Below are 22,212 nucleotides of genomic sequence, written 5' to 3'. Positions count from 1 at the left end.
GTTTGAAAGAGGAGTGAAAGAAGCCATCTATGTCCACTTTGAGCGACCATCTTTGAACAGAGGCGGGGGTTTACAACACCAATTGTCTGCCATCTATAATCCAGTTTTGAGATCCCTCCCCAGACGCCTTAACGCCCACTCACATCCTGGGCCATCTGACCTCAGGAATTCACATGATAAGGTGGGGCCAGGTTTCACAATGAACTCACCCGAAACCCTGGCTGATGTGGACCCACACCATTTTCACACCTTGGCTCATGTGATTAGAGGATCATCAGGGGTCCCTCTTTGGGGGGTCACTCCCACTAGGTTTAAATCTGGGACTCCCCACCATTTGACCTTAGAACTGAAGAAGCTTCTCGGATGAGAGGTGAAACGTCTTCAAGCAACTTAAAGAAGTCCAGACGCTTTTCTTTGCAAGCTCCTTTGACTCTTTTTTTTTATTTTATTCCATCATATAAACTAGACCTGACCTGATTTACAGTCTTCAAGATGAAGCTTGAGAATGCCCTTGTTGTGCAGTTGCACCCAGTAGTAAAACTCATCTGACATTGCATGGATTCTACTATTATAGGGTACATTATCATAGTAGTGGTTAGTCAGGGGAAAGAGCTTATATGGATGATTACTAAATGGCCAGAATCCATAAAGATGAACAGTTTCACATAATTCCAAAGCAAGACTAATCATATAAGCTCCAGTGCTAGCCCGAAGTCCCTTTACCCCCTGAGAATTCCAGAATTGGTCCATACTTTGTAAGTACTGAGGGTTTGTGAAGATTGGTTGGATAGGAATTTCCATGTCCTCAATGGCATACACAGCCCGCTGACACACTGCACGAGTACCACCAGAGGAGAAGCAAGGAAAGAGGAGCAGGGAGTTGCCATACTGGTGGAGACTGTCTACAAACGCCCGTCGACGTGCCATCAGTGACCCATACCTGCAAAATAATATATTAGTTAAAGAAACTAGACAAAACTAACAGGTCAGTTCAATGTTAGAGTCACTCTTGGCTCACTTCTTTGTTAAGATGCTTGGGTTTGCTGTCACAAGGTTAGTCTTCATGCCAACATCACTCTTAAATTCATTTTCCAGAGGAGGAAGGTTGCACCTGAAAAAAACAACAAAATATTACTTACAGAGAGAAGAGTCCTCATCATGATTTTTGTTCTTGACATCTTTCTCACCTAATAACAAAATCAGTTGAATCAATCGTTTTTCCACAGCCGCTGTTTGTCAGAATCCCACCATTCCCAACAACTGAACAAGTGTCCCATCTCTTTTTTGAGAAAGGATTCTCCTGGAATTGACACCAACAGATTATAAATTAAAAAAGAGCAAAATTTAAACAGTTTGAAATGTACTTTGTGTGAAAGACAAGTGCTCACTGAATTTAATGGAAGATGGCAAACATGTAGGAAGAGGTCAGTGATAAGGTTATCACGTTAAAACTTTTAGGGAAATGTATAGACCTGTTTAATCCGATTGCCTTTAAAACATTAGAACTGGATTATCAGTTACTTGGAATTGAAATCTTTCATGATATCATTATATTACATATACGGTGGTTAGTTCTAGTTACTGTGCAAACCCTTTTGTTATTGAAAACAATGAATTCATGAGGTCCCTGTTATCAAAATCTGTTTTGAAAATCAGTCTCTTTTTAAGTCGAAGTGAATCTTTGGCCCAGTATTTGTGAATCTCTCCTAGAATAGAAGGAGACAATAAGTGTAGGGCATACTTGAAAGTTGAAGTTTACTTAGATTAGGATTACATGACAGATGTTTATGTGGATTTTATTTTTACACAAACATTATTTAAGAGTAGGTAAATCGATAATAAACTGGTAATGTAAATATCTGTATAATAAATTGAGCTTGTTAAATATTATTGTGCCACAGTAAATTTCTAAATACGTCAGCTAATTCTTTACATTCTTTCTGTTAAAGATTTTAGGTCAATTTGAAAGAGAAGCAGATGTGAAATGTAAAGGTTAGGTCAAATGATATTTGGAAACTATAATCCCCATATACCAATGTCACTTCCTAAATGTTGCAAGTGCAAACACAAGCAGTTAGTTTTCAAGAAAAAAATCCACTTTATACAAGTTTGACCTTATTTGAGCTTGAAGAAGGAGTCAAAGGTCCAAACTAATGTGAAACTTAGTGAAACCCCCATATAATTCCTTACATGGGGCGATCAAGGCTCAAGAGTTGGCAGTTCATCTTGTAATCGGAAGGTTGCCCCGGCTCAGACGTTGTGTCCTTGGGTAAGACACTTCACCTGTTGCCTACTGGTGGTGGTCAGAGGGCGCCAGTGTCCGGCAGCCTCGCCTCTGTCAGTGCGCCCCAGGGCGGCTGTGGCTACAATGTAGCTTGCCAACACGAGTGTGTGAGTGGGTGGATGACTGAACGTGTGAAGCGCTTTGGGGTCCTTAGGGACTGAGTAAAGTGCTATACAGGGAGTGCAGAATTATTAGGCAAGTTTATTTTTGAGGAATAATTCTATTATTGAACAACAACCATGATCTCAATGAACCCAAAAAACTCATTAATATCAAAGTTGAATGTTTTTGGAAGTAGTTTTTAGTTTGTTTTTAGTTTTAGCTATTTTAGGGGGATTATTTTCTCCGCAAGCGACCTTTCCTCGACCAATGAGATAAGCGGTAATCTGAATTGTCATACTCGAATTGTCATAAGTGTGCTGTCAGCTCATTGGTCACAAAGCAGGAGAGGGGCTGGGAATTATGTTTTCAAACAAAGCATTAATTCCATTAACATTTATAGACTACTTTTGATTCTCACCGTATTACGGGGCAAAGTACATCCCTCATTAGCTCAATACGGGACGTGTACTTTTGTTTCTAAATACGGGACGATTCCGTTTTTTAAGGGACGGTTGGCAACCCTATTAGTGAGTGAGTGAGTGATTCGTTCGCTCTATGATTCAGCACAGGAGGGAGGGGGTGAGTAGCTCAAATGTGCTGTTAGCATGTTAGCAGAGCGATGCTACTGTGAACCGAGGAGCTATTTTCTTGATGTGAGCTTCTACTCAGGGTTTTTTCTTCCAGTTCAGAGCAGAAATGCTTTTGTTAAGAAACTGGCTGTTGTTCCCCCCCCCCCCCACAATTTTAATTATAAGCTATATATATACAGGGAGTGCAGAATTATTAGGCAAGTTGTATTTTTGAGGAATAATGTTATTATTGAACAACAACCATGTTCTCAATGAACCCAAAAAAAACTCATTAATATCAAAGCTGAATGTTTTTGGAAGTAGTTTTTAGTTTGTTTTTAGTTTTAGCTATTTTAAAGGGATATCTGTGTGTGCAGGTGACTATTACTGTGCATAATTATTAGGCAACTTAACAAAAAACAGATATATACCCATTTCAATTATTTATTTTTACCAGTGAAACCAATATAACATCTCCACATTCACAAATATACATTTCTGACATTCAAAAAGAAAACAAAAACAAATCAGCGGCCAATATAGCCACCTTTCTTTGCAAGGACACTCAAAAGCCTGCCATCCATGGATTCTGTCAGTGTTTTGATGTGTTCACCATCAACATTGCGTGCAGCAGCAACCACAGCCTCCCAGACACTGTTCAGAGAGGTGTACTGTTTTCCCTCCTTGTAAATCTCACATTTGATGATGGACCACAGGTTCTCAATGGGGTTCAGATCAGGTGAACAAGGAGGCCATGTCATTAGTTTTTCTTCTTTTATACCCTTTCTTGCCAGCCACGCTGTGGAGTACTTGGACGCGTGTGATGGAGCATTGTCCTGCATGAAAATCATGTTTTTCTTGAAGGATGCAGACTTCTTCCTGTACCACTGCTTGAAGAAGGTGTCTTCCAGGAACTGGCAGTAGGACTGGGAGTTGAGCTTGACTCCATCCTCAACCCGAAAAGGCCCCACAAGCTCATCTTTGATGATACCAGCCCAAACCAGTACTCCACCTCCACCTTGCTGGCGTCTGAGTCGGACTGGAGCTCTCTGCCCTTTACCAATCCAGCCACGGGCCCATCCATCTGGCCCATCAAGACTCACTCTCATTTCATCAGTCCATACAACCTTAGAAAAATCAGTCTTGAGATATTTCTTGGCCCAGTCTTGACGTTTCAGCTTGTGTGTCTTGTTCAGTGGTGGTCGTCTTTCAGCCTTTCTTACCTTGGCCATGTCTCTGAGTATTGCACACCTTGTGCTTTTGGGCACTCCAGTGATGTTGCAGCTCTGAAATATGGCCAAACTGGTGGCAAGTGGCATCTTGGCAGCTGCACGCTTGACTTTTCTCAGTTCATGGGCAGTTATTTTGCGCCTTGGTTTTTCCACATGCTTCTTGCGACCCTGTTGACTATTTTGAATGAAACGCTTGATTGTTCGATGATCACGCTTCAGAAGCTTTGCAATTTTGAGACTGCTGCATCCCTCTGCAAGATATCTCACTATTTTTGACTTTTCTGTGGCTGTCAAGTCCTTCTTTTGACCCATTTTGCCAAAGGAAAGGAAGTTGCCTAATAATTATACACACCTGATATAGGGTGTTGATGTCATTAGACCACACCCCTTCTCATTACAGAGATGCACATCACCTAATATGCTTAATTGGTAGTAGGCTTTCGAGCCTATACTGCTTGGAATAAGACAACATGCATGAAGAGGATGATGTGGACAAAATACTCATTTGCCTAATAATTCTGCACTCCCTGTATATTGACAATATAAACCACACATATAGGAATCATTGATTCTAAGTTATATGTTTTTTGTTTTTGTTTTTTGGGGGTGGGGGGGTTGTCAGTTTTCAACCAGTAAATCATTAACTTAGACTTGAAGACCTTGGTGGATTTTTTTAATATACTGACAAATTTGTAGGTGGCTGTGGCTCAGGTGGTAGAGCAGGTCAGCTACTGATCGGAAGTTTGGTGGTTCGATCCTAAGCTTCCCCAGTCTGCATGTCAAGTGTCCTTGGGCAAGATAATAACCCCAAATCTCCCTCCAATGCGTTGATCGGAGTGTGACTGTGTGTGAATGTACTGTGTGCTGTGTGCACTTGCGTTTAGAAGTGCTTGCATGAGTGGGTGTGAATGAGGTATGTTGTATACAGTGCTTTGAGTACTCCACTGTTACAGCACGATCAGCCTATCATGCGTGCGGGGCCTATCGTGTGGTGCCCCGCGCTTCACTCGGACTTTCTGACCACGTCATGATCCACCTAATCCCCGCGTACAGACAGAGGCTGAAGCTCTCAAAACTTGTCGTGAGGACCAAAAAACTGTGGAGCAACGAGGCTGTGGAGGAGCTTCGCACATGTTCGGAGTCTACAGACTGGGACACAATGAAGGCTGCTTCTAACACCTTGGACGAGTTTACGGACACTGTCACCTCCTATATCCACTTCTGTGAGGACAGCATTGTGCCATCACGCACCAGGGTGAGTTATAACAATGACAAACCCTGGTTTACTCCTAAACTCAAAAAGCTGTGGCTGGAAAAGAGAAAGGCGTTCAGAAGCGGAGACAGGGACTGCTACAGAGAGGCCAAGTACAGGTTCACTAAAGAAGTGGACGTTGCTAAACATCAGCACTCTGCGAAGATGCAGCAGCAGATCTCAGAGAATGACTCGGCCTCTGTGTGGAAAGGTTTTAGGAATATCACCAACTACAAGCCTAAAAACCCCCACTCCACTGATGACTTGCTCTTAGCCAACACCCTCAACGACTTTTACTGCCGTTTTGATGAGCCATCAGGCAGCCTTCACACCTCCAACGGCCCCAACAATAGAGACACTTTGGACACTCATTCCCCCACCTCTCCCCCCTCCACAGAGCCATCACCACCTTCAAACACTTCACCTACAACACCCCCCTCCTCACCCCACACAAAAGAGGTTTTCACACCACCTCCTCCCACCACAACTCTTCATATTCATGAAGAAGGTGTGAGGAAGCAGTTTAAGAGTCTGAATGCTCGAAAAGCTCCCGGCCCAGACGGTGTGTCTCCTGCCACCCTCAGACACTGTGCAAACGAGCTGGCCCCAGTGTTTTCTGGCATTTTCAACTCCTCACTGCAGGCATGTCATGTGCCTGCCTGCTTCAGGTCCTCTACCATAATCCCTGTCCCCAAGAAACCTAGGATCACTGGACTAAATGACTACAGACCCGTGGCTCTGACATCTGTGGTCATGAAGTCTTTTGAGCGCCTGGTTCTCTCCTATCTCAGGACCCTCACGGCCCCCCTCCTGGACCCCCTGCAGTTTGCATACAGAGCCAACAGGTCTGTAGATGACGCCATCAACATGGCCCTACACTTCATCCTGCAGCATCTGGACTCCCCAGGAACCTACGCCAGGATCCTGTTTGTGGACTTCAGCTCTGCCTTCAACACCATCCTTCCAGACCATCTCCGAGGCAAGCTTTCCCAGATGAATGTGCCTGATCCCATCTGCCGGTGGATCACTGACTTCCTGACGGACAGGAAGCAGCATGTGAGGCTGGGAAAGAATGTCTCGGACTCCCGGACCATCAGCACCGGCTCCCCTCAGGGCTGTGTTCTTTCTCCTCTGCTCTTCTCCCTGTATACTAACTGCTGCACCTCCACCCACCAGTCTGTCAAGCTAATCAAGTTTGCAGATGACACCACCGTTATTGGACTCATCTCGGACGGGGATGAGTCTGCCTACAGGAGGGAGGTTGAACGTTTGGTGTCCTGGTGCAGCCACAACAACCTGGTGCTGAATGCCCAGAAGACAGTGGAGATTATTGTGGACTTCAGGAAGCACACAGCCCCACTCCCCCCCATCATCCTGACTGACACCCCCATCACCTCTGTGGACTCATTCCGCTTCCTGGGTACCACCATCACCCAGGACCTGAAGTGGGAGCCCACCATCACCTCCGTCATTAAGAAAGCCCAGCAGAGGATGTACTTCCTGAGGCAGCTGAAGAAATTCAACCTGCCAACACGGACGATGATGCAATTCTACACTGCAATCATCAAGTCCATCCTCACCTCCTCCATCACTGTGTGGTACGCTGGAGCCACTATCAGGGACAAACAGAGACTGCAGCGTGTTGTGCGCTCTGCTGAGAAGGTGATTGGCTGCAGACTCCCATCTCTGCAGGACCTGTACACCTCCAGGACACTGGGGCGTGCAGCTCGGATCTCAGCTGACCCTTCTCACCCTGGACACAGTCTGTTTGACCTGCTCCCCTCAGGCAGGAGGCGCCGGTCCATTCGCACCAGAACCTCTCGCCATAAGAACAGTTTCTTCCCCTCTGCTGTCGGACACATGAACAATAACCATATGACTGTTCCCACCAGTAACACATGACCCTACGCTGTGTTCACTGCATCATTCCATGTTTGGCACTGATCACCACCTGCACTCATGTATATATCATGTATATATCTATCTACTTAGCACTTTTAATTCTTATTCTCATTTTTATTTTCATGTCAGTCCATTTACAAATATTAAAATGTATTACAATTAAATATGCTATAAAGTTATAGCAGTGTTACATTTCGCACAGCCTGATAACTAAATTTCAAAATTAAGCTGTTGCCTGCTCTATAAATTAGCTAGTGAGTGTAAGAGGCAGAACACAGGATGAAACAAGGAGTATCCACAAAGTTATTAATACAGATGAATTGCTGAAAAAGTACTCTAGGCAGCTAATTTCAGAAGACACTAAAGAATTATATTTGATTTAATCCATTAAGGGTAAAGGCCCCTGTTTATCAAAGATTTAACATGTGACTAAACATGTGATTTCGACACATAGGGATATCATGGTGGAACATTTGATGAATAACGAAGACCTGAAATTAAGAAGAAAAAATTAAGAATTTAAGAAAAACATACTTTTATTAAGATCTTGAAAAGCTCTGGAGTCACAGGGATGACGGTTCTGTCCCTGTCACAAACAATCTTAGATCCCACTGGAGTGTTTTCCTGAGTGACAATGGCATTGTTGGATCCATTGCAATTAATTGACAGTTGTAATCTTGAAAAAACAAACAAACAAACAGGACCCGACAAAGAATAAATAAATAAGGTTAGCTTTATTGTGGAAAGATTTGCAATCTTTAGAGTAAAATACAATGTACCTGTTTTGTCATTGTCATTTCTGCTAATTCTATATAAAAGGCTTTTATTTTATTTAAAACACTATAATGTGAGACATTAAACAGATGGTGGGACTCCTTGTCCTTATCTTGGCACAACATGTAATTAAACTTCAAAACGACACTCACCAGGTGTGTGCAGTTTCTTTAAAACTTCCACGACAGAAGTTTCAAAGTATGAAAGGATGATGACCGAAAGCACACTGCAAAAGTGATCCAAGAGTTTCTCAAGGCAAAGAAATTGATCTCAGCCCACTTAAAAGTTATTAAATGAAAAATTGATGCAGAAGTGGTTTCTCTGGCACAAACTGCCATACAGGGCACTAGCTTGTTAAACAACTGCCGATCACCACAGGCCTACTGTGGCACTATGTCAAAGACAGAGACGTGAAAATAGTACACCCCCCCCCATTTTATTTATACTGAAAGACACTTTCTTTTAGTATGGCCACTGCAATGTCAGTTTTACTGTTGTATAAGTTTCGCCAGCAGAGGGCGCTCGGTCCTGTATGCATCGGTAGCTGACGCTACACTAGAAGAAGTAGTGTCAGCGGTGGAGAGTAGTGATGGTAAATTTGATTCTTTTTATTGAATTGAGTTTTAATGAGTCACTCACCAAAGTGAATCGGGGTTTTTTGAGTCATTTGATTCACTGAGTCAGTTGACCAGAGAGTGCAAAAAATTTACATTTTCACTCAAACTTAATTTGTTTCTCTTTTCACGTAAATGTCACTGCTAAGATGAATGATTCTAAAAAAAATAAAAACTATTTTATAGAGCAAAAAAGAGCAAAAACATTTCTAAAATTAAGCAATTTCCTATCAAAATTGCTTAATAAACATTTATTTTGTTTATTTTTTATTTTATTAGTATTTTCCTTAAATGTGTTAAATATATATTTTCTCATCTAAATGTCCACTGAGCTGTGAGCCAGGGGGCGGTAATGCGCCTTAACATTGGTTGCCAACCAAGAAGAAGAAGAAGCTGTGAGCCAGGAGGGAGGGGGTGAGTGAGTGAGTGAGTGAGTTAGTGATTCGTTCGCTCGCTCTATGATTCAGCACAGGAGGGAGGGGGTGAGCGAGTCCTGAGTGATTTGCTTACGCTTACGATTCAGCACAGGAGGGAGGGGGTTAGTGAGTAGGATTGCCAACTCCCTGAAAAATAAATAAGGGACACCTCGTGGCCAGGGCCGGTCAACCCAGTTGTCTTCACCCTTCCCAGTGTGGTAGCTCTTTTTTTTGTGTGAAATTATTTTTTAACCATTTGACTTGGATTTGATTTAAGCAGATGCATATTCTTTGTGATATGACCGTATGGGAAACAAATGATCATTTAGCCATTTATTTTTAGCTCAAAATGACAACATTAACACAATAAAACAGGTCTCTTTCTAATTTCCAAGTTCATCCTGTTGTTAGCCTGTGCCAATCCAAGTGTTAGACTGTACCGAAACTCTGTGAGCTCGGTGCAGGTATTTTTGGGTTAAAGCCACAAGATATATATTTTGCACAATAGGAGAAAATGTGAATTGCTTTATGTTTAGTTCATGAAGACTGAATGCTATAGAAATATGTTAAGAAGAACGTTTATTTGAAAGAAATCTAGTTTAATAAATACAGTTAAGAAGTCATGTTCATAAATAGATTAAAACAGTAGTAAAAACAATATAAAACTGTAATCAGAGTTCACAATGTTATTCATGTGTATAGTAAAATGTATTTTTGTGATTTAAGCAGTTTATGGTGGTGCATATGAATATAAAACTGTATAAGTTACTTGTAAAAAGTAATGTTTTCAACACTAGAAGAAGTAGTGTCAGTGGTGAAGAGGCAGCGTGGCAACGGTCCGCGCGCCGAAAGAACTGATTATTCATACATTTTTCTGTCTTTACAGTTTTCTGTAAAAATAAATAAGTTGCACGGGAGATGTGTTGGCCCATCATTTCAGGGGTGTAACACTACCACAGTCATGGATTCAGGAAGCATGGTTGCATCCTGTTTTAGTGAGGTCTACTTTCTATCTATTATTCCTTAGAGCAGTGTTTGTTGCTTTTTCTCATATTACATTGGCTGTGTTGAATGATTATAGCTTATATTTGATAGAGGATATTTTTGTTTCAGAATTGTTGTCTCAGTTCCTTAAATATGCTTCAAATGGCGAGGCTACTTAACAACTCTTGTTATTCTATCATAATGCCAAAAAAATTCTCACTAAAAATCAATAGAATGGAATAGAATAGAATAGAATAGAATAGACCTTTATTATCCTATGGATGAGAAATTGTGGTGTTCCACAGCTCTTATAGCAAAGGGAATATAAAATATAACAGGAAGACACAAAGTTTGTATATACAAGTAACAATGTACAGACATTTGTACGGAAATATGTATAAAATGTGCAGGGCTATGTATAAAATGTACAGCGAAAAAACAAGCTGGTGAGTAAGATGGTAAACTGCGTTATAGAGTCTGACAACTGCTGGTAAGAATGACCTGCGGTGGCGCTCCTTCCTACACTGTGGGTGTCAAAGATTACTGCTGAACGAGCTGCTCAGTGCTTGTACGTTCTCATGCAGGGGGTGAGCCTTTCTGTTGGAAGGCCACACTCTAAGTTATGAACTTATTCCATAACAGTAAATAATGAATAACAGACTTTGTTGGTCTCCCACAAAGCCTGCAACCCTCTGCTACATTCCAGCAGTCAGAACTTGGATTCTAAACACCATGCCCCCAGTTATGCACTTCTTCTAAAGGAAGAAATCCAGTAGCAAATTGTGGACATGACAAACCTTTATAGGAAACACTCAGTGTTGGGTGGACACAGAGGAACTGTGGGCTTATGTAGGGATGCTTTTTTTGGACAATGTTTACATCTCAAAAAAGGTAATCAATTCAAATCTGCAGGGTGCTGCTGCAAACCCCTCTCATCAGAACTGGGCACTATGACTTTTGTATGGCCAGAAAGAGAAGCAGCACCACTTGGGAAGCTTACATGTAAACACCACAGTCTGTAAATTTGCAGCCCATGCTCCACTTTAGCTTGACTCCCTCTTTCTGTACTGCCTTTTGTCGGAAGGTGGCATTTTTTTTTCATTCATTTATCCATCCATCTTCTTCCGCTTTATCTGGGGCCAGGTCGCAGGGGCAGCAGCCTAAGCAGAGAAGCCCAGACCTCCCTCTCCCCAGCCACCTCCTCTAGCTTATCCGGGGGGACACCAACGCATTCCCAGGCCAGCCGAGAGATATAATCTCTCCAGCGTGTCCTGGGTCTGCACCGGGGCCTCCTCCCGGTGGGACATGCCCGAAACACCTCACCCAGGAGGCGCACAGGAGACATCCTTGTCAGATGCCCAAACCACCACAGCTGGCTCCTTTCGATGTGGAGGAGCAGCGGCTCTACTTTGAGCCCCTCCTGGATGACCATAACTTCTCACCCTATCTCTAAGGGAGAGGAAGCTCATTTCCGCCGCTTGTATCCGCAGTCTCATTCTTTCAGTCACTACCCACAGCTCGTGGCCACAGGTGAGGGTAGGGACGTAGATTGACCGGTAAATTGAGAGCTTTGCTTTTACACTCAGCTCTCTCTTCACCAGCACCAATCCGTCTGTTGATCTCCAGCTCCCTTCTCCCATCACTCGCAAACAATACCCCGAGATACTTAACTCCTCCACTTGGGGCAAGAACTCATCCGCAACCCAGAGTGAGCACTCCACCCTTTTCCGGCTGAGAACCATGGCTTCAGATTTGGAGGTGCTGATCCTCATTCCTGCTGCTTCACACTCGGCTGCGACCTGTTCCAGTGCGAGCTGGAGGCCATCACCCGATGAAGCCAACAAAACCACATCATCCGCGAAAAGAAGAGATGAGATTCTGAGGCCACCGAAGTGAAAGTCCTTTGCCACTTGGCTGCACCTAGAAATCCTGTCCATAAAAAATCACAGAATCTGTGACAAATGGCAGCCCTGGCGGAGCCCATCACCCACCGGGAACGAGTCCGACTTATTGCCGGCAATGCAAACCAAGCTCTTGCAACGGTTGTATAGGGATCGAATGGCCCGTAGCAATGGGCCAGACACCCCATACTCCCATAGCACCTCCCACAGGACACCCCGAGGGACACGGTCGAATGCCTTCTCCAAGTCCACAAAACACATGCAGACTGGTTGGGCAAACTCCCATAAGATAAGATAAGATAACCTTTATTAATCCCACACGTGGGGAATTTGTTTTGTCACAGCAGGAAGTGGACAGTGCAAAAGTTATATAGCAAAAATTAGAATACAATAAGAATAAAATACTGTACACAACTGTACCGAATAGAATAAAATAAAATACTATATACAGTAGAATAAACAGAATAAAATATACAATAGGATAAAAATAGATTACAAATGCTTTATACAACTGAGTAAAAATACAACTTTGTCAGAAAAAGAGTATTGCATTTAGTGTTCTTTCATATGTGTGTGTTTGATCAGTTGGAGTCTTTGTTGTGGAGTCTGACAGCAGTGGGGAGGAAAGACCTGTGAAATCTCTCCGTCCCACACCGTGGGTGCCGCAGCCTGCCACTGAAGGAGCTGCTCAGTGCTGTCAGAGTCTCCTGCATGGGGTGGGAGATGTTGTCCATCAGGGATGACAGCTTAGCCACCATTCTCCTGTCACTCACCACCTCCACTGGGTCCAGAGGGCATCCTAGAACAGAGCTGGCCCTGCGGATAGGCCTGTTCAGTCTCTTCCTGTCCCCGGCAGAGATGTTGCCACCTCAGCAGACCACACCGTAAAAGATAGCTGTGGCCACCACAGATGCCACACATGCAACCTCCAGTATCCTTGAGAGGATAAAGAGCTGGTCCAGTGTTCCGCAACCAGGACGAAAACCGCATTGTTCATCCTGTATCTGAGGTACGACTAGCAGACGAACTCTCCTTTCCAGCACCCTGGCATAGACTTTCTCAGGGAGGCTGAGGAGTGTGATCCCCCTGTAGTTGAAACACACCCTCCGGCCCCCCTTCTTAAAGATGGGGACCACCAACCCGGTCTGCCAGTCCAGGGGTACTGCCCCTGATCTCCACGCAACATTATAGAGGCGTGTCAGCCAGGACAGGCCTACAACGCCCAGAGCCTTCAGGAACTCGGGCTTGACCACATCCACACCAGGGGCTCTGCCACCAAGGAGTTGTTTAACTGCCTCATTGACCTCGCCCCCGGAAATTGGCAGGTCATCCCCATCATCCCCAGACTCTGCTTCCTCCTCGGAAGACATGTCAGTGGGATTAAGGAGGTCTTCGAAGTATTCCTTCCACCGCCCAACAATTTTCTCAATCAAAATCAGCAGCGCTCTGCCAGCACTATACACAGTGCAGGTAGAGCACTGCTTTCCCCTCCTGAGACGCCTGACGGTTTGCCAGAATCTCTTCGAGGCAGTCTGAAAGTCTTTCTCCATGGCCTCTCCGAACTCCTCGCACACCAGAGTTTTTGCTTTAACCACTGCCCGAGCCGCATTCCGCTTGGCCTGTCCGTACCTGTCAGCTGCCTCTGAAGTCCCACAGGCTAACCAAGCCCGATAGGACTCCTTCTTCAGCCTGGTGGCTCCCTTCACCTCTGGTGTCCACCATTTGGTTTGGGAGTTACCACCACGACAGGCACCAACCACCTTGCGGCTGCAGGTCAATGCAGTAGCTTTGGCAATGGAGATGCTGAACATGGTCCATGTCAATGTCCCCAGTGTCCCTCAGAATGCTGTTGAAGCTCACGGACTGGGGCCTCTGCTAGGCGTTCCCAGCACACCCTCACTATTCGTTTAGGTGCACCGGGTCTGTCCAGTGTCCTCCCCCGCCACCTGATCCAACTCACCACCAGGTCGTAATCAGTTGACAGCTCAGCCCCTCTCTTTACTCGAGTGTCCAGAACATATGGTCGCAGGTCTGGTGATAAGATTACAAAATCGATCATCGACCTGTGGCCTAGCACTTAGAGTCCCCCGAGAGCAGCCATTTGGCTTTTCTACCTTTAAAACCCGCCTTCCAGCCAAATGGCTGGTAGGTGTTTAGCTAGGCTTTAGCTTCAGCCAAGTGGAAGCTAAATTGGCTAGTCATTCATATGTAAATTAGGTTGTTACCTGGGAATTCTGGAGGGGAGTGGGGGTGTGTGAATGAGGGGGTGGGGGAGCTGCTAAAAGCTGTGAACTTCCTTTTGTGTTCGTCTTGATGCATTCTCAATCATCCAGGGAAATAAATCTCCAAAAGTCACCAACTTGGAGTGTTTCAGTTTGCCATCTTAGGGAGAAATCAACACACATGGGTGTATTTCCTTTGTTGCTGAGATTTATTGATAAAAACAGTACAAAAAACCAACCATTTGTACACATATTTACAAATAATAATAAAAAGTGAGTGAGTACATTTCAACATTTTCAGCAATCACTCACAATCCTGGCACTGCCATGGTATCTGTAGTCTGCATTTACCACATGTGTATCTGTAGCAGTGAACACATCGCACAGTGGCATGATTGTTCTTGCATTTGTGTTTGACCTGACACATGGCTCTTTTTCCAGGGCTAGGTGTGGAGGGTTGTGTCCAAAGCAACTGTTCTTTTCTTGCCTTCTTCCCAGCTTCCCAACACTACCAAAAGGAAGCCAAACACTGTCACCCTTTACAACAAAACAAAGTGTGGCGTGGATGTGATGGACCAGATGGTTCGGGAGTACACTGTCCGCAGAGGAACACGGCGCTGGCCAGTTGCCGTGTTTTACAACATGATTGACTGCTACAGATACACATGTGGTAAATGCAGACTACAGATACCATGGCAGTGCCAGGATTGTGAGTGATTGCTGAAAATGTTGAAATGTACTCACTCACTTTTTATTTTTTTATGATGATATAATCCTCATGCTGCATAGTGGTGGGTCTTGACATGTCAATAACTTTAAGAGTCCCTCTGTCTGCCACTTCTGAAACTGAGGTAAGATTAAGGAACTCATTCCCAAACAAGGAATCCATAAACTGAAGTCTGAAATCGCCCTGAAGACCACACTGTCTCTTGACTTCAACAATGAGATCCTCAATTGATTCAGGTGGTCCATAGGAGAGAGTGAGCCTTTGACAGGTTCCATCAGTCAAGATGATCTTTAGGATCACAGGGGTCCCCATTTCAAGCAGCTATTCTGTAGACGAAAAAAAACAACAACAATACATCAGACACCCAGAAAGAATAACTTCAGTTTAGTCTTCATACAGTTACCCATATATATCAGTCAGTTACAAAAAAAAAAAAAAGAATGTATCTAGTGAAATACATGTGACTGAACTTATTACAAATATTTGCACACCTTTTATTTCTATATGCCTTTTTAAAGTCACCATGCGGACTGATCCGATCTTGTAGTCAACCAGTGGATAAGTGTCAAGGAGTTCACGGAGTGAAACAAGAGTGAATATTCTTGCAGATACTGGGTTGAGCTCAAAAGCTCTGTAGTGCTCCCTGTACCAGCCACCGAGCTCTCTGACAATGTAGAATATGCTCTGGTTTACAATGCAGATGTGGTTTATTTCACAGAATTCTGGCAACCCACCAGCTGCCCTGTGGGCCAGTACCATTCCCTTCCTATAAGTTATGCCCTTTATTGTCACACACTGTGCAAGGTTTATCTCTAGAATGTCAGGGAATGTTTGCCTAATGACTCTAGCCATCTCCTCTTTAAGCAAATCCACTGGAAAAGTTGATACAGCCGAAACCTCTAGTTCAGACTTGCCAAGAGATGGGGAGCTTAGATGGTAAGCTATCATCATCTGATGCTTTGAGGCCAAGGAGAGAGGCACATTCTTAAAGCAGCTTGTGTGTCTCATGACCTGCTTGAAAAAGCTGTGTTTGGCCTCGAAACGCATTGTCCACAGCCAAACAACTGGACCAAAAAACCTAATCATCTGTGGATAGTGCTCCAAATAATGGTGTTTTGGTAGTAGCTTAACATCAGGAAACAGTGCCTGGTATCGCTGTCTGTGCTCTATAATTTTGCTTTCCAAAAAAGCCAGAGAGTCATCACTATGCACAGGGGACACGACAAGTTCTGTGATATCCTTCAGAGTCATGAGAACAAGCCATGCAGGCTCATCTTCAGGCACAAGTGATCCAACTAAAAAAGGCAAGAACCGGAGCAAGCTCCAGTTCTCATGCGCATTTCCTCCTACTGTTTTGGTGCTAGAGAAAGTTTGTGACACTACATGAGGTCTGTTTGTCTTATCTTCCCATTTGTAGGGGAACTTCAGAATCGCATTGTTTAAGTCAGCTAAAGTGAAAAACTTCTTTGATATAAGAACTGTCAAGCAATGAGCCAACTCTACTGGGATTATACCCTCAAAAACATCGTGAGCAAGATCAGGCGGATAACCAAATATGACATGAAAGTGGGACAGATTTTTGGTGAAGACACATTCTCTTTTCACTCCACAACAGCCTGTACCTGTATCTTGGGCTTGTTTGACATGGACTTGGTGAAGGTCTTTGCTTCTTAGCGTGAAAGCACCAGACGCTACAGAATACAGCTGAATATCACTGCTCTTCCCTGTGCAAAATCTGCAATAGTATTCTACAGAAAAGCTTTGCATAAATCCTGCAACACTGTGTGCTCCAAGGTTATCTGCGATTACACTTACGACTGTACCTTTGACTGACTCTCCTAATAGTGGAACATAAACGCCATGTTCTTCAAGAGTTTTCAGATCCTGTAGAAGAGGTTCCAAGATTTTGTCATAACCATAAGTTTTAACGTCAGTGGTTTTGCACAACACTGACAAGTAGATGGACGATAAGGAGGAATGAGATCCTGAAGGCAAGTTAGTCAAAACCCAATAAATGGCACAAAGCTTGTGTTTCTTCCGTGAGGTACCAAGGGGGTTACAGACTTCAAAGTCATCCACATAAAAACGTAGGGAAATCCTTAGATTTTCTCCAGAAAGGAAAAAGTTTTCCTTAAATAGGGAACCATCACTTGAAGACCTGTAATGATATGACCCAGTAGAGTCTGTTCCCACCTGTTGTTTATGGCATTTCACAACTTCATCAACAACATCTTTTCTACTCAACAGCTGCTGTAACAATTTCAGCAATGGGACATATTGGAAACTGTGTTTCTTTTCAGCATCAAGTATATATTCAACTGGTTCTAAAACACAGAAATTTTCCTTGTAATACTGCTTACGCAGATATGCTGTGCTTAGCGGACCACCCTTTTGAATGGACCTTAGTACAGGATTACCTGAAAAAACTGCATTAATAGTTTCTGTAATGAGATCTTTATCAATGGGGAGGTTTCTTTGATTAAAGATATTCGTCACAATATCACAGGATAAGGGTACAGGTGCCGACCGTATCAAATGATAGAGTTCCTCTAAAAATACATCAATAGCTGTGCTTGGCACATGGACCAAATGCTCCAGCTTTAGCAGAGTAGTTGCAAAACTTTGCTCTATGACTTTTTGCAAGTCCTCAGTATCACACTGACCATGTGAAGGAATGACAGTATCCAACTGATCTACAAACTCCTGACTATTTTCCTCAAATTCATTTGTAGGTGCGATTCCTGTTCTTACTATACCTCGTTTAAAATCACCTGGTGTATAATGTCTGTGTTTACGGGTTTTGTGTGATTTAAATGTACAGTAAATGTTTGTTTTAAAGTTGCAGCCTAGAAATATACAAGTAAGTGTCTCATTTCTTTTAAGATGCGCATATATGTGAGCAAAATAATCACGCTCTGATGCTAAATCATTGCATTCGCAAAGGTGGCAACTGAAAATCGCCTTTTTTTTGGTAGTGACCCCCGTGCTGTGGATTTTATTTTGATGGACAATAAGGGCATTTAAAGGTGCATGGACAATGCAGGTATGTACATGGAAAGTGAGAACGACGTCCAAAATGTGGATGTTTTAATCTTTAGTGATGCAAAAGCTTGGAACGACTTGATACCGTTTCTGTGCACCCCTTACAACTCCACATTCCCAGCACCACCTAACCCTGTAAGACACAGATAATCAAGAGTCAGCTCATTCAATATCCAGAGGATTACGTCAGATTCAGAGATAACTAACACACACACACACACACACACACGCTTAAAATTGGACGCCAACATTGAAGATTTATTTTGTTTCTTTATGCTAATCTACGTATACAATAACATTGATGTTATTGCACATAACAAGAATATAACTTCATTTTCCAGACATGTGTAATCATAAAAGTAAAAAATGCCACCATCACAAACAACATTAACTTTTACTAAAAAAAGTTATTCCCAACAAGCAGAACATTAAAGTGCCAATCTTTTGCTCATTTATACATAATGTTTTGAGAAGCAGCTCACATATGTTCCAAACAAACTAAAAAAAACCCCAAAAAGGTTGTAACTTTTGTTTGGACAGTATTGGAAAATTCACAATCCAGAACTTAATTAGACAATTAGAACCACTGTTTATTGGCCATGCTTTTCTTGGGGTGCTGGGAGCATGCTCCATTGAACAAATGTACGTATCTGTTTGTAGATATCTGTATTAGTTGGGCTTGAATAAGATAATAGTTAAGTAAGGGGCACTTCACCTAAAACAATGACTATGATAGCTGATTTGGCATTCATGGGCAAAGGTTCTTAAACCCAAGTCTAAGTCTACATCCACACACACAAGGTATTTTTGAAAACGCAGCTTTTTCTGTGCATTTGGGTCTTTCGTCCACACAAACGGGATTTTGTATCACTGAAAACTGAGATTTTCACGCAACGCCTTTTTAGACGTCACGCTGTGAGATTAATTTCTTCAGTAGCAGATACTGGCAAAATACAGTTGCTGTTAATCTTACTGTTTGCAGTTTTTACACACTTACATATACATACGCAGTTACTGTGCCTCCATTAAGAAAGACAGGCGTCAGGGTGAACTTATACATTTAACATGGACGCTCTCACAACCTAAATACCTACGCCAACTTTGTAGTTGGTTTTGCGAAAACATTTTATTTTTATTAAATTTCTGTATGCTGTATGAATTTTGTGCATTCCCCAGTTGTGAGTCTACACCAGTCGTATTTCATAGCGTTGTGAACCTGGCCATGAGAGCGAGAGACACAAAATCCAAAATACTGTCTTTAGTTATTAACATTTCAAATGCCTTCATCATTTCAAAGGTAACACAAAATTAGCTGCCTTTCTAGAAAAAACACGAAAACTTTTCAGAATTACCTCAAAGTTTTGTGAGTATACAAAACTGTTTACTCCTTCCGCTCCCAGGCTTCTAGACTTCTGATTAACCAACATTTCTACACTGTTTGTTACACTAGGATTTGGTGTGTGGACGGAGATATTTTTTCAAGACTGCAGCATGGATGGGATTTTATTTTATTTTTAACTAAAATGGGAAATCTCCATTTTCAAAAATATCTGTGTACGTGTGGACGGATTCTTGTTATGACTTGCGTGTGTGTCAGCCACCAGAATTAACATATCTCACAGTGGCAATCCCAGCTTGCTAAACTCTGACGGTTGCAGCAATTAGCCACTGTAGCAATGACTAGCAGTGTAACACAAACACTATTGCGCTCTCTCGGTGAGATTTCATGAGCTTGTTAAGCCACTAACAACCCAGTGTTCTCTGCCACATTCCAAATCCGACCGATAACAGCCGCTTTCTCCCGACTATGTGCACTTTGTTAGACTATTTTTCAGCTATAGTCGTGTAGCTAATACCAACACTAGCTAGCAGTGTAAAAAGAAAAGGAAAAAGTGCATTTTGGTGCATGCTGTACGAAAAGCATTACAGATAACTTTTTTCCCAGCATGCAACAAAATAATTCTGTGAAAACATCCCCAAGTAAAACAAATGTATTTAATTTACTTACCTTCTCACTATGCCCACTAACGCAGTGCCAAAGGTTGCATGTGGCTTAACAGTCTTCCAGAAACTGGCGGTCAATTGCGCTCTCCTTGAATAATGTTTTTGTATAAAGGCCGCGCTTATGTGATTGTCCAATCATATTTAGTTGCTGTCTTTGAATATATTGCATCATTTCCGTTGGTGGTCAAACATGATTACAATGGTTTTAGTATACTAATTTAGTCATTTTATATCAATGCAAGAAAAATGAGTAGTTTCAGTATTGTTTATAATTACGTAAATGGTACTTTATTCAATAATGTAAATAAGAGAAACATGAAAGGCTTGTGTAGCATTAACTAAATTCATTTGTGCAAATCCAAAAGCCTGCCAATTCCCATTTTTTCAGTGTACCCTCCCCGGGCCTGGCTCCGGGGCGGGGCCCCGGTAACCCTGTCCCGGGCAGGGTAAACTGTTCCCTCGATGTTTTACTCAAAAGGGTCTTCTGAATCACTCTTTGTCTGGTCCCTCACTCAGGACCAATTTGCCATGGGAGACCCTACCAGGGGCAAAAGCCCCTGGAATCCCTGGGACACACAAACCCCTCCACCACAATAAGGTAGCGATTCACGGAGAGGTTTTTTTTGTTGTTGTTTTTTTCATTTGGACCAAGTATGTCAAGTATGACATTTTGTAAAAATGTCACACTTGAAAAATTTCAATGGTTCTTTAAAGTATCGTGGGGCGATCGTGGCTCAAGAGTTGGGAGTTCACCTTGTAATCGGAAGGTTGCCGGTTCGAGCCCCGGCTTGGACAGTCTTGGTCATTGTGTCCTTGGGCAAGACACTTCACCCGTTGCCTACTGACCGCCACCTACTGGTGGTGGTCAGAGGGCCCGGTGGCGCCAGTGTCCGGCAGCCTCGCCTCTGTCAGTGCGCCCCAGGGTGGCTGTGGCTACAATGTAGCTTGCCATCACCAGTGTGTGAATGTGTGCGTGAATGGGTGGATGACTGGATATGTAAAGCGCTTTGGGGTCCTTAGGGACTAGTAAAGCGCTATATAAATACAGGCCATTTACCATTTTACCATAACTCTTTGCTTTTTTCCCCAATGATAGCAGGGTCATTTTGGTAATTACAAGCAGAGCACTGCATCCAATTCTTGGCAAATAACACAGAAAATACTGAAAACAAAATGATTAAAAACAATAAAAAAGAACCCAAATGCCCAATAAAATGTCTGTTTTCTGTAGAGCGCCATCACACTCACTCACTCTCTTTTCTTTCAACAATTATTCATCTTCTTTGGGCTGCTGCTGTGTGGGATTACTGTAACGACCCTAATGTCACTGAAAAATTCAGGAACAGTTGGAGTTCTGTCAATTCAACAAATGGTTCAGGAGTTAAGGGAGTTACAGATATTGAAAAAAATGGCAAAAAAACCTGTCATCTGACACCAGCAACATTTTAGACTTTAGAAAGTTAGCACAAGATCTGGTTTAAAGACCTTTAGGAATAATGCTACTTTGTCTGAGGCTTTATCTTGAGTGGTTTCTATAGTCTGCCATTAATGTGGTGTTTGCTCAAACTCACATACTAGCTATAGGCAGTCCGTGCCAAAGTGAGTTAAAATGTCCATGTAAGGAAATCCCAGAGAGCTAATTCTGTTCAGCTTGATGTTTTGAACTAAAAAGGTTTAAGTGAGTATCATTCACGCAGAATATAGTTTTATCAAATAATAATAATAATAATAATAATAATAATAATAATAATAATAAATATATATATAAACACAAAGCGTGACAATGATAGTTTTTTTGTGGAAACAATGTTTTAGTGTCCAGGTCTTTCCTTTACAAACATTTTTCATTTTCTTTTTTTCCAGAGAATTTAAAAGGAAATAAAAATTATTATATCAGAATATTAGAAGGCTTTAAGGGTCTGATCTTACCTGAATCTGTGGGAATTCTCCTCATGCTTTTTCCATGTTTGATTGTAGAGCTTTTTTACTTTATCGATGACTTCCCTGTAATGCACAAGCATTCAGGTACATATTTAGAAGTATCACCCATTCAGAGCTGACATGAAGGAAAAAGTTATGTCAGTTTTTGCTCTTACTTGCAACCTTTACAAAGTTCAGAGGGCTTTGGGGCATCTCTTTGAGGAGACGGTGGGTGAAATTCCACATAACTGTGACAAATAAAAGAGA

At 42.6% G+C, this 22,212-nt stretch overlaps 1 protein-coding gene across 1 annotated transcript; it reads right to left on the bottom strand.

Moving 5' to 3' along the window:
- Nucleotides 1-310: 310 nt before the first annotated feature.
- Nucleotides 311-21,979, bottom strand: LOC309703174 (alpha-2,8-sialyltransferase 8E-like; the record flags this gene model as incomplete). The annotated part of the gene is made up of 6 exons (XM_082527883.1): nucleotides 311-940; nucleotides 1,019-1,111; nucleotides 1,188-1,300; nucleotides 7,876-8,017; nucleotides 18,127-18,154; nucleotides 21,955-21,979. The coding sequence occupies 6 exons, from the start codon at nucleotides 21,977-21,979 to the stop codon at nucleotides 463-465; spliced, it is 879 nt and encodes a 292-aa protein (XP_082384009.1). The 3' UTR covers nucleotides 311-462.
- Between the last annotated feature and the right edge of the window lie 233 nt (nucleotides 21,980-22,212).

Source organism: Aulonocara stuartgranti (assembly GCF_965226115.1).
Source record: "Aulonocara stuartgranti genome assembly, chromosome: 3".
Lineage (NCBI taxonomy): Eukaryota > Metazoa > Chordata > Actinopteri > Cichliformes > Cichlidae > Aulonocara > Aulonocara stuartgranti.
This window is presented reverse-complemented; position numbering and strand designations above follow the sequence as displayed.